Here is a 12,907-nt window from a genome sequence, read left to right on the forward strand (position 1 = left end):
CCCCATATACAAAGGTAAATTCAAAATGGATCAAAGACCTGAATGTAAGTCATGAAACCATTAAACTCTTGGAAAAAAACATAGGCAAAAACCTCTTAGACATAAACATGAGTGACCTCTTCTTGAACATATCTCCCCGGGCAAGGGTAACAACAGCAAAAATGAGCAAGTGGGACTACATTAAGCTGAAAAGCTTCATTACAGCAAAAGACACCATCAATAGAACAAAAAGGAACCCTACAGTATGGGAGAATATATTTGAAAATGACAGATCCGATAAACGCTTGACATCCAGAATATAAAAAGAGCTCACACGCCTCAACAAAAAACAAATAACCCAATTAAAAAATGGGCAGAGGAACTGAACAGACAGTTCTCGAAAAAAGAAATACAGATGGCCAAGAGACACATGAAAAGATGCTCCACATCGCTAATTATCAGAGAAATGCAAATTAAAACTACAATGAGGTATCACCTCACACCAGTAAGGATAGCTGCCATCCAAAAGACAAACAACAACAAATGTTGGTGAGGCTGTGGAGAAAGGGGAACCCTCCTACACTGCTGGTGGGAATGTAAATTAGTTCAACCATTGTGGAAAGCAGTTTGGAGGTTCATCAAAATGCTCAAAACAGACCTACCATTCGACCCAGGAATTCCACTCCTAGGGATTTACCCTAAGAACGCAGCAATCAAGTTTGAGAAAGACAGATGCACCCCTATGTTTATCGCAGCACTATTTACAATAGCCAAGAATTGGAAGCAACCTAAACGTCCATCGGTAGATGAATGGATAAAGAAGATGTGGTACATATACACAATGGAATACTACTCAGCCATAAGAAGTGGAAAAATCCAACCATTTGCAGCAACATGGATGGAGCTGGAGAATATTATGCTCAGTGAAATAAGCCAAGCGGAGAAAGAGAAATACCAAATGATTTCACTCATCTGAGGAGTATAAGAACAAAGGAAAAACTGAAGGAACAAAACAGCAGTGGAATTATAGAACCCAAAAATGGACTAAGAGGTACCAAAGGGAAAGGAACTGGGGATGATGGGTGGGCAGGGACGGATAAGGGGGGGGAAGAAGAAGGAGGGTATTAAGATTAGCATGCATGGGGGGGGAGGGAGAAAGGGGAGGGTGGGCTGCACAACACAGAGAGGACAAGTAGGGATTCTACAACATTTTGCTAAACTGATGGACAGTAACCGTAATGTGGTTGTTAGGGGGGAGCTGATATAGGGGAGAGCATAGTAAACATATTACTCTTCATGTAAGTGTAGATTAAAGATTAAAAAAAAAAAGAAAGAACGAAAGAAAAGGGTGATTACTCCTTGATAGGATAAAACTATTGGTAAATCAAAGATCAATGCATGCTTTAAATATCCTTAATGTTGATCACTTAAATGGTGTCAGATGATAAGCTATGGAGGTACTCTTTTCTGATATTATTCCTTTCTCTTAATAGAAATTAAAAAATAAAAAAATAAATTAAAAAAATTAAAAAAAAGCAGTTCCTGTGTGCTGACCTCCAATGAGTTCTACACAGTGGTATAGAGGGCATGTCAAAGTGTGGGCAAAGGGTCTGTTTGTTTCTATGCAGAAGATCAAGGCCTAGCTTGGCTACCCAGAAAATGAACTAAGATACGATATGAGGAGGAGCTTCCGGCATCAGCATTCTCTGGAGGACTCGTGCCGGGGGATGATCATGAAAAAGCCTCCACAGGGATCCGGGCGATGCTGCGGTCGTGGCTGCGTTCACCCCACCGTTTCCTGGACTTGCCATTGGAATGAGGAGGGAGATGTCTAGGTTGGCACGTGCATACAGTGAGACAACGAATTTGATCGGATCTGTACTGTTGGAACTCAACCAGGAGTTGGGAGGGGTGCAAGTTGTAGCACTCCAAAATCTTATGACTATAGACTATCTACGGTTAAAAGAACATATGGGAGGTGAACAGATCCCAGAAATGGGCTGCTTTAATTTGTCTGATTTTTCTCAGACTGTTCAAGTACAGTTGGACAATATCGATCATATCATAGACAAATTTTCACAAATGCCTAGGGTGCCTAAATGGTTTTCTTGGCTTCACTGGAGATGGATGGTAATTATAGATTTGCTTTGTTTATGTCACCTATTCCTATTATGTTAATATGTGTGTGCAAATTAGTTAGTAGTTTAAAACCTATACATACTTAAGGTACTCTACAAGAAGATATGTCAAAGAAATAATCAATCCTCCCATGTTTTCTTCCATATGCTACCTCTATAGCTTTTCTTCTTCCTTCCTAATTACAACCCTTAATAGAATTCGTGCCTCATATCGAAGTTACTGAGTATCATAATTCCTCCACGTGGTAAAGATACCTCGAGACAAGTGCTGGGCATAGAAGCCACAGGGCATAAATCTGCCGAGAAGTAAAAAGCTAACCTTTTCAAACAATATGGCTTCTCTCTCACTTTTACATTTCCCTGTATGGCCCCGGAAGATGACTGGGTAGCCAGAGACGGGTAAGATTCCTCAAGGGAGGAACAACCTATAACAGGCACAGTCGCAGGGGAGCCATCAGGTGAGAAATTGGGGATCAACAGAGGTGAGGGTCAGAACCTCATCCCCCCTGCTTTGAGAGAAATCTTCTGCATCCGTGGATGGTTTATTGCCCTTGTCTAGCTTGGATTAACACATAGTCTACAGGCACACACCTGATCATCTACTATTGCTCTCTTACAGCACTAAACTATGTTTTCTACCTTTATCTTGCATCTACCTACCACTTCAGCATTTTATTAAAAATAAAAATAGTAATAATAAAGGGAGAAATGTGGGATCAACATATAAATTAAGTATAAAAATCAAACGAATATTCATATTTGACCTGATTGTTTATAGCTCATAATGCATGATCAAAACCGAAAGTTTCTGTGATGAATGCCCTTGTACTGTTCACCATGTAAGAACTTACTCACTATGTAAGAATTCGTTCACCATGTAAGAACTTGTTCGTTATGCTTCAGAAGATTGGAGACTGATGAGAATTAGGCTTGAGATAGATTAATGATTGTGCATTGAGCATTGACCCCCCCTATACTGAATTTTATTGTTCTTAACAACCATTTGATCAATAAAAATGAGAGATGCCCTCTCAAAAAAAAAGAAAATTACAGACTAATATCCTGATGAACACAGACGCAAAATTACTCAACAAAATATTAGCAAACCAAATTCAAAAATACATCAAAAAGATCATCCATCATGATCAAGTAGGATTTATTCCAGGGAATCAAGGATGGTACAACATTCCAAAATCCATCAACATCATCCACCACATCAACAAGGAAAAAAACCACATGATCATCTCCATAGATGCTGAAAAAGCATTCCACAAAATTCAACATCCATTCATGATAAAAACTCTCAAGAAAATGGGTATAGAGGACAAGTATCACAACATAATAAGGACCATATATGACAAACCCACAGCCAACATCATACTTAACAGCGAGAAACTGAAAGCTTTTACTTTATGATCAGGAATAAGACAAGGATGCCCACTTTCCCCACTTCTATTCAACATAGTACTGGAGGTCTTAGCCACCGCAATCAGACAACATGAAGAAATAAAAGGCATTCAGAGTGGTAAGGAATAAGTTGAACTGTCACTGTTTGCAGATGACATGATATTGTACATAAAAAACCCTAAAGACTCCACTCCAAAACTACTAGAATTAATATCTGAATTCAGCAAAGTTGCAGGATACAAAATTAATACACAGAAATCTGTTGCATTCCTATACACTAATGATGAACTAGCAGAAAGAGAAATCAGGAAAACAATTCCATTCACAATTGCATCAAAAAGAATAAAATACCTAGGAATAAACCTAACCAAGGAAGTGAAAGACCTATACCCTGAAAACTACAAGAAACTCTTAAGAGAAATTAAAGAAGGTACCAATAAATGGAAACTCATCCCATGCTCATGGATAGAAGAATCAATATTGTCAAAATGGCCATCCTGCCTAAAGCAATCCATAGATTCAATGCAATTCCTATGAAAATACCAACAGCATTCTTCAACGAACTAGAGAAAATCATTCTAAAATTCATATGGAACCAGAAAAGACCTCGAACAGCCAAAGCAATTCTGAGAAGGAAGAATAAAGCTGGGGGAATTACGCTCCCCAACTTCAAGCTCTACTACAAAGCCACAGTAATCAAGACAATTTGGTACTGGCACAAGAACAGACCCACAGTCCAGCTGAACAGAATAGAGAGCCCTGATATAAACCCAACCATGTATGGTCAATTAATAAATGATAAAGGAGTCATGGATAGACAATGGGGAAATGACAACCTCTTGTTGGCAAAACTGGACAGCTACATGCAAGAGAATGAAACTGGATTACTATTTAACCGCATACACAAAAGTAAACTTAAAATGTATTAAAGACTTGTAAGTCATGAAACCATAAAACTCGTGGAAGATAACATAGGCAAACATCTCCTGAATATAAGCATGAGCAACTTCTTCCTGAACCAATCTCCTCGAGCAAGGGAAACAAAAGCAAAATTAAACATCAAACTAAAAAGTTTCTGTATGGCAAAGGACACCATCAACAGAACAAAAAGGCATCCTACAGTATGGGAGAATATATTTGTAAACAACATAACCGACGAGGTGTTAACATCCAAAATATATAAAGAACTTACACACCTCAACACCCAAAGAGCAAATAACCCGGTTAACAAATGGGCAGAGGACATGAAGAGACAATTCTCAAAAGAAGAAATTCAGATGGCCAAAAAAAAAACAGGAAAAGATGCTCCACATCAATAATCATCAGCAAAATGCAAATTAAAACCACAGTGAGATATCACCTCACACCAGTAAGGATGGCCAGCATAGAAAAGACTAAGAACAACAAATGCTGGCAAGTATGTGGAGAAAGGGGAACCCTCCTACTTTGCCCCAATCCTGGCTCTGATGCTCTGATCAGACCTGCTATCTGAGCAGTTTTCTTTCAGTCCTGTGGCCACACATGAGGCTGATCAATAACCAAGCTTTTTTCTGTAAATACTACAGAAGCTAATGGATCCTCTTGCATTTATTTTTCAAATGTGCATGTGCAAGACTGGAATTTAAATTTTTGAATGGCAACAGTATTTTAAAGTGATAGTTGAATTTGTAGTACCTGTCTCAGAAAAGATTCCAGAGCCGAATATGCAGCCTTCTTCAACTCTATATTTGTGTGGCTACACCACGTCGACAGCACTTCAAACAAAGAAATGTAGTTATCCAGAAGGCAGGTGCTGAACTGAGATGCATGCTGAGTAAATAAGCATAAGCCAGCTGCAATTGCAAAACCATTACATTTAAAACAGGACAGGAGAAGGCAGACAAAGAACTAAGAAAGCTTCAGGTAGACATCAAAATTAAAACTGTTCGTGAAGAGCCAGCATCATGACACTGTAATGATGCAGGGACCCTCACCAGAGTACTAATACCACCAAACTCCACTTCAATCTACAGACCAATGACCCCCAAACCAAAGTTCAGAAGTAGGATCAGGGTTTATTTAGATCAAGTCAGAATCAAACAATCTGGATCTCCTGAAAGATGCACTTAAGGTCATCTTTTTTTTAAATCGTGCAATCTGAGTGTGACCATCTGACTGGAGTGCGTGTTGCTAGAAGCCAAGTCTCCAAAAGCCTCCCTGTAAATAACTGCATGTGAAATATCACAGATGTTAGGATACTTACTTTCATTTGTAGTTTAAGTGAAAGTTTACTCAAGACATTAATTTAATAATCTAGAATATTCTATACTTCATTATAGAATCGAATCTTACCTAAGGGTACCGCGTATCTCCTCAGACCAATCTATTAAAAAAAAATTTGCCATCAATATTTGATGAATGCAAATCTCAGCTGTGCAAGAGATAGAGTAATATGAATCCTACCTGAGGACAAATTGCCTTTAGGGCAAAATCAAAAATCTCTCTTGAAGTCTGGGGATCTGAGGGGAAAAAAAAAACTTGTGTTACTAATTATAACAGCATCATCTGAGAAATCTCACCAACGACTTTACAGCAGCTTTAGTTCAGACAGCTTCACGTCTATATGAATCCCAAGTGTCTCTTGTGAATTCAGAATTAACATACCTCATTCAATCCAGCTCAGAACTGCATGCCGTTATACAGCCCGAGGCAGGAAGAACTCTGGAATAACAAGTCCAACTCATCACTTACAAGCTACTGATCACCTCTCAGAGCCTCTGTTTTCTCACCTGTAAACAGGGACACTATATTCCTTCTTTTAGAGTTGTTAGGAGAATTAAACAAGGCTAAATACATCATTACTCTCCCAATATCCTATGCATTTACTGAACAACAGCATATGCCAAATTATTATGGGAATTACAAATATGAATAAAATATGATCTTTGACCTTAGTAAACTTATTACCTAAGGGAATACTACCTGAAAGGGAAGATAAAACAGGCACACAACTATAATCTGAGGCTCTTATCCTGCCTGATGGATGGACATCACAATTATTCTGTAACTACTCCCACCAGTACTCCCTGCAGCTGAAATCATGTTTCATTCATCACTGAGGTCTCTGCCCTTGTGACAGTGACTTGCAAACAGCAGAGGCTCAAGAATTGTTTGCTCTGATTGCCAGGATTGATATACTTGAAAACAGAGCCCAGATATGATAGTAGATAGAGGGAGAAGGGGGTCAAAGAGGAATTAAGATGAGAGAAACATCAGCATGTACAGAGGATAATGCCATAAAAGAAAATCAAAAATACCTACTTTGGAAATCAATATAATAAAAGATAAAATCAAATTGTCAACAAAGCTGTGTTCCTTTCTAGGGAGCTTTTAGGGGGTTGTCTTCCCCAGATTTTCCAGTTAAAGGCCACTCACACTCCTTGGCTCATGGCCCCCTTCCATCTTCAGAGCCAGCAGTGGCTGGTTAAGTCTTTCTCACAGGGACACTCTGACATGACTCTGACTCTCATGCCTCCCTCTCCCACATTTAAGAGCCCTATGATCATATGGGGCCCCCTGGATAATCTCCTTATGTCATGGTCAGCTGATTAGCAACTGTAACTGTATCAGCAACCTTGATTCCCAATTACCCTGTGGTCCACATACTCACAGGTTCTAGTAGAGAGAATAAGAGCCTCCTTGGGGCGACTGTTCTGTCTATCACAATAGTTGTGCAACTTACACAATTATTTAACTTGCCTTAGTTCTAGTTTTCTAATCTATAAAATAGACATATTATTACCTGTTTTAGTTATTACAGGAATTTTCCTTGCAACATGTTTCGAATCTTTAGCCCACAGTAAATGAACAATGAGTATTATTATTCTTGAATTATGTATGTTCACTGAAGATGTCAATTAATATGCCAAACAAATACAAGGACAAATAAGCAATATTACCTCCCAACAGGGTCAAGTAACAAAAATAAACATATAACCTGATAAATTAAAAGCATATTTTAGTCAGTGCTGTAACAGAGAGAAATACAGAAGCCAGAAGAAGTTACTACTCAGCTCAGGGGAATCATAAAGGCTTCATAACATAGGTGATCTTTGAACAAGAACTTGACGGTGTGGAAGCTGATAACAGGATATGGGAGAGATGAGAAAGAAGACAGAAAGAAATCACAGGGCTACTCCAATATTCTTGGTAAGAGGTAATAAAGAAAGGATGAGTAGAAATAATAGATTCACACATATGAAATTGGTATTTTTGCAAAAAATCATTGATTTCAGAACTTAAAAATACAGGATATTAGAATTTCATAACTTTCAACCCGATAAAAGCAAAAATAGGAGGTAGAAATATTTGCTTATTTGAGTAAAAATGGTAAGGAAAACGAAGTAGAGATGTTTTTCTTTTAAAGAATCTTTTAGAGCTAAAAATTTTATATGCCTTTTAAAAAGAAATGAGTTTCATAATGTTTATAATGTCACAGCTGTATTATTCTCAAAACCTTTAATTTTGAGGCACTACAGGAAAACATTGATAACTCTGAAGAAAGTATATTAAACAGAACTTAAAATTGGAAGGTAAGTATCTGCATCCACAGAAATACAAAATGCTGATCAAAGAAGACCTACATAAATGTAGAGATAGACTGTGTATGGATAGGAGAACTCAACACAGTAAATATGCCAAATAATACATAGTTAGTGTAGTGACTATCAACATCCAAGGAAAGCTTTTTGCAGACACAAATGTACTCCAAAATTTACATGGAAAAATATAGGCCATATAATATTAAAATGATTTTGAAAAATAATAATAGAATGGGAGAATTTTACTCAACATTAGGCTTATTATATAATTAGTCAAAAAGACAGTGTGGTGATGGCAGGCAGGTAAAGAACAGAACAGAGAACTCAGAAATATATGCCCAGCTGACTTTTTACAAAGGCACAAAACAATTCAACAGTAATTTAGCAACGATGTTATGGATATGCACCAAAACTACAGGCAACAAAAGAAAAAATAAATTTTATTTTATTTGGACTTCATCAGGACAAAGAAAAGAATTTTTGTGCATCAAAGGACACAGTCAATAGAATAAAAAGGCAACTCATGGAATGGGAGAAAATATCTGCAAATCATGTATCTGACAAGGAATTGCTATCTAGGATATATAAAGAACTCCTACAACTTGACAACAAAAAGTCATATGATCTGTTTAAGAAATGGGCAAAGGACTTGAACATAGGTTTCTCCAAAGAAGATATACAAATAGCCCATCAGCACTTGACATCAATACCTACTCATAAGGGAAATGCAAATCAAAATCATGAGATACCACTTCATACCCATTGGCTATTATAAAAAAAGAAAGTAAGTATTGGTAAGGATGTAGGGCAATTGAAACCTGTGGTGGTTGCTGGTAGTAATGTTAAACAGTTATCTGTAGATAACGGTATGGCAATTCCTCCAAAAATTAAAATGCAGAATTACTATAAGTTCTAGCAATTACACTTCTCAGTACATAAACCAAAAAAATGAAAGCAGGGACTCAAACAGATATTTGTACACCCATTTTCCAAAAGCATTATTCATTATAGTCAAAAAGTAGAAACCACCCAAGTGTCTACTGATCCATGAATGAACAAAATATAGGATATTCATATTATGGAATATTATTCCGCCTTAAAAAGGAAGGAAATTCTGACACAGGTCATTACAGGGATGAACCTTGAAGACATTACACTAAGTAAAAAAAAGCCAGTAACAAAAGTTATGTACTACAGTCCATTAGTCCATTTATACAACCTTGAAATGACAAAATTCAAGATGGAGATAGATTATTAGAGGTTGCAAGAGGTGGGGAAGGGAGAGCGGTGGCTATGGCTAGGGAAGGGAAGCAGGGAGGATCCTCATAGTGAGGGACTGTTCAGCACCTTGACTGAGGCAGTGCATACATAAATCTACATGTTATGAAATTTCATAGGATTAAATACACACACACAAATGTGCACATGTCAAACTTGTGAATTTGAGTAAGGGTACTAGATTTTCTCAGTGTCAGTATTGTGGTTGTGCCCCTGTACTACAGTTTTGAAAGACGTCATCTCTAGGAGACACAGTAGAGGGATGTATGGAATCTCTGTATTATTTCTCACAACTTAGGTGAATTCACAATTGGTTAAGAGTTTAAAAAAATACACAGGTAATTCATTTAGACTTACAGTTTTCGAATAAAGACAAGTGAAGTGAGGCAATACCTTCCTCCATGGATTTAGTGAAGTTACACATAAGTGAAGACAATCCCTTCAGACACCCTGCCACAACAGGTAGTTTGGGCTCTCTCACTGTTGATGTCATCTACAAGGAGAGTTTTAAGATGATTATAATGAAAAGAGAAAAATACAACCAAATCTATGGAAGCAAAATATCATAAAGTTTACCATACCTGGGTCTTGAGTTCACCAAGAAAAGCGCGGAACAAACTTTCTGAATTATTTATCATCTCACAAGGATGAACTTCACCTAATACTCCTAGGAGTTCATATATTTTTTCTAAAACTGAAAAATAAATTTTAGACAAATGAAGGCCTAAAATTACATTTAATTTAAAATGTATGAAAAGAATATGACAGGGTTTTTAGTTTCAAAGGTAATTTCACAATAATACAAAATATCTAGTTTTATGGGCTGGAATCTTTCCTGATAAGTTTTATGCAAATCTGTTATTATAGACTAAGTCATATTTGACATGCGTTGTGAGTTATCTATTTAAAGAAATTGTTTTGTAAAGATTAAAATTTTATAAGCTAAATCTTCACACATGGTTTTTGTTTGTTTCAATTTTGGTTTGCTCTCAGTAAAAAAAAAAGATTCATCTGTAAAGTATGTAATACCTTAGTAGGAAAAAACCTAATTTTTATACTAAATTTTTTAATGCAAATTTGTAAAAACACTTTAAAATAACATTTAAATGCACCTCACCTGTATCTGCTATTTTTGTTTTCAATGCAATTTCTCCATAGAATTTGCTAAATAATTCTCCAACTCTAAGTTCATCCATGAGTCTGGAACTTCTTAAAGTCTGAAGTAACTAAAAGAATACAAAGCAGCATTGTCTAAAGAGAAAAATAACTAAAGGCTTCACCTTCCTAAGCGTGTTTGTAGACAGCAAAGTTCCAGAATTATGTGTCTCTGTGGGATTTACAGTTGGCCTCTCAGCACTTTTACCTGGCCAGATTATTTGGGAGAGTGGTTAAGGTGGGCAGTGGAAGAACACAGGGGTTACAATGGGAGAAGAGGGTACAAGCTTCATTTTACCCCCACAAGGAACCAACGATATGACCTGACCATTCTCTGAGAGGCGATGAAGACAGGGACCAACTAGACCCAAAGGAATTCTCAAATTAAGATGCAAAAAAAGAGATGCACCTGAGATGCAGGTAAGAGTGAGCCACAAAGCCCACTCAACACAACGAAGACCCAGTCTCATGGTCCACCTTTAAGGAAAACTCAGAGACACAAGGGGTGGGTCCTGGCAGTTCTCAGTTCCGTTAGCCTAAGAGAAACAGGGCACCACACACATCTTCCCTGCTCTCCCTCGGGTCCCCTCACACCCAGCTCTTGTTGCTGCCTGAGGAGTCTGAGACAAGACACCCAGGGAAGTCAGGCAGTGGGTGGGAAATGCACATCTCATCCACACACTGATGTAACTCAGGACTTCGTGCACCACCTCTCATCCAAAACACAACCCAAAACTCTAGTTTTCAGTTTTCTAAGTTATATGTTTAATATAAAATATATGTACTTAAAAATATAAAATTACCTTAATAAGAAGATCAAGGGCTGGAATTTTACACTTAGCAGCTTTATCTTTCGTGTAAACACTGGTACAAGTTTTCTAGGTTTCAAAAGGAGACATACCAAAATCACCAATAAGATAACATCTGAGTTCTTATAACTAAGACTTAACAATAGCTAAAACTACATCTCTGAAAGAAGCAAGACTGATATATGACAGACCACAAGTTAACATTTAGCTGTTAAAAGTATAATATTAGAATATGTGATGGACAGATTAAACATTACTGAAAACATTGTTGCAATACACTATGGTAATAACAATAACCACAAAAACACAAAATAAATGGAGAGCTCAGCAGGATTTTTTAAAAAGTTACTCTTCCTTATATACTTCCCATAGCACTTACTGCCTTACATCAAAAAAGAAAGAATGAAGAATAAAAAGGTAACTAAGGCAAAGAAAACACAGGCAAAAATCTCAAAAATCTCATAAGTATGAGCGATTTTTTGCTAGAGACATATCATTAGGTAAGGAAAACAACATAAAAAAGGGACAAGTGGTACTATATCAAACTAAAAAGCTTCTGTACAGCAAAGGACACCATCGGCAGAACAAAAAGGCAACCTATAGTATGAGAGAATATATTCCTAAATGACATAACCAACAAGGGGTTAACATCCAAAATATATGAGCTTTTATGCCTCAACACCAAAAAAAACACACAAATAACCCAGTTAAAGAATGGGCGGCGGACCTGAACAGACATTTCTCCAAAGATGACATACAGATGGCCAACAGGCACATGAAAAGATGCTCTATGTCACTAATCATCAGGGAAATGCAAATCAAAACCACAATGAGATATCACCTCAAACCTGTCAGAATGGCCATTACCCAAAAGACAATAAATTAACAAGTGTTCGCAAGGATGCGGAGAAAAGGGAACCCTCCTACACTGTTGGTGGGAATGTCAACTGGTACAACTGCCGTGTTCTCATGGTACATTCAACCTAGTTAATTCCACTTCTAGGAATTTACCAAAGAAAACAAAATCCCTGATTTGAAAAGATATATGCACCCCTATGTTTCCTGCTGCAGTATTTAAAACAGCCAAGGTATGGAAGCAATCTAACTGTCCATCAACAGATGAATGGATAAAGGATATGTGGTATATATACACAATGGAGTATTATTCAACCATAAAAAGAAAAGAAATTCTGCCTTTTGCAAACATGGAAGGACCTACAGGGTATTATGCTAAGTGAAATAAGACAGGCAGAGAAAGACAAATACCGTATCATTTCACTTATTGTGGAATATAAAAACAAAGCCGAACAGAATAAACAAAACAGCAGTAGATTCAGACACTGAGAAGTGACTAGTGGCTACCATGGGGGAGTGAGGGGGGATAAAGGGACACAAAAATTCTCAATCATGTAAGTTGGTCACAGGGAGAGTAGTACAGCATGGAGAATATAGTCAACTGGTTCTGAAACATCTATGTTGACAGATAGTAACTGCACTCGAAGGGCTGAGAATTTAATAATATGGGTAACTGTTGAACCACTGTGCTGTATATCTGAAACTC

At 37.3% G+C, this 12,907-nt stretch overlaps 1 protein-coding gene across 4 annotated transcripts in view; it reads right to left on the bottom strand.

The window, feature by feature from the left end:
- PRKDC (protein kinase, DNA-activated, catalytic subunit) overlaps positions 1–12,907 on the bottom strand; it is a 219,990-nt gene that overhangs the window by 204,279 nt on the left and 2,804 nt on the right. For 3 of the 4 annotated variants that reach the window (XR_012128154.1, XR_012128155.1, XM_073229489.1), the window contains exons 4-10: positions 11,341–11,415; positions 10,500–10,608; positions 9,964–10,076; positions 9,776–9,875; positions 5,967–6,022; positions 5,856–5,886; positions 5,199–5,356 (exon numbers count right to left, since the gene is read on the bottom strand). Coding sequence is in view for 1 of the 4 variants with exons in the window: in XM_073229489.1 (XP_073085590.1) it covers positions 5,199–5,356; positions 5,856–5,886; positions 5,967–6,022; positions 9,776–9,875; positions 9,964–10,076; positions 10,500–10,608; positions 11,341–11,415 (642 nt within the window). In the remaining 3 variants the exon portion in view is untranslated. Of the gene's footprint in view, positions 1–5,198; positions 5,357–5,855; positions 5,887–5,966; positions 6,023–9,775; positions 9,876–9,963; positions 10,077–10,499; positions 10,609–11,340; positions 11,416–12,907 lie in introns of those variants that run through there. The other variant, XM_036993696.2, reaches the window with a different exon arrangement.

This window comes from Manis javanica, chromosome 2 (assembly GCF_040802235.1).
Source record: "Manis javanica isolate MJ-LG chromosome 2, MJ_LKY, whole genome shotgun sequence".
NCBI classification, from domain to species: domain Eukaryota; kingdom Metazoa; phylum Chordata; class Mammalia; order Pholidota; family Manidae; genus Manis; species Manis javanica.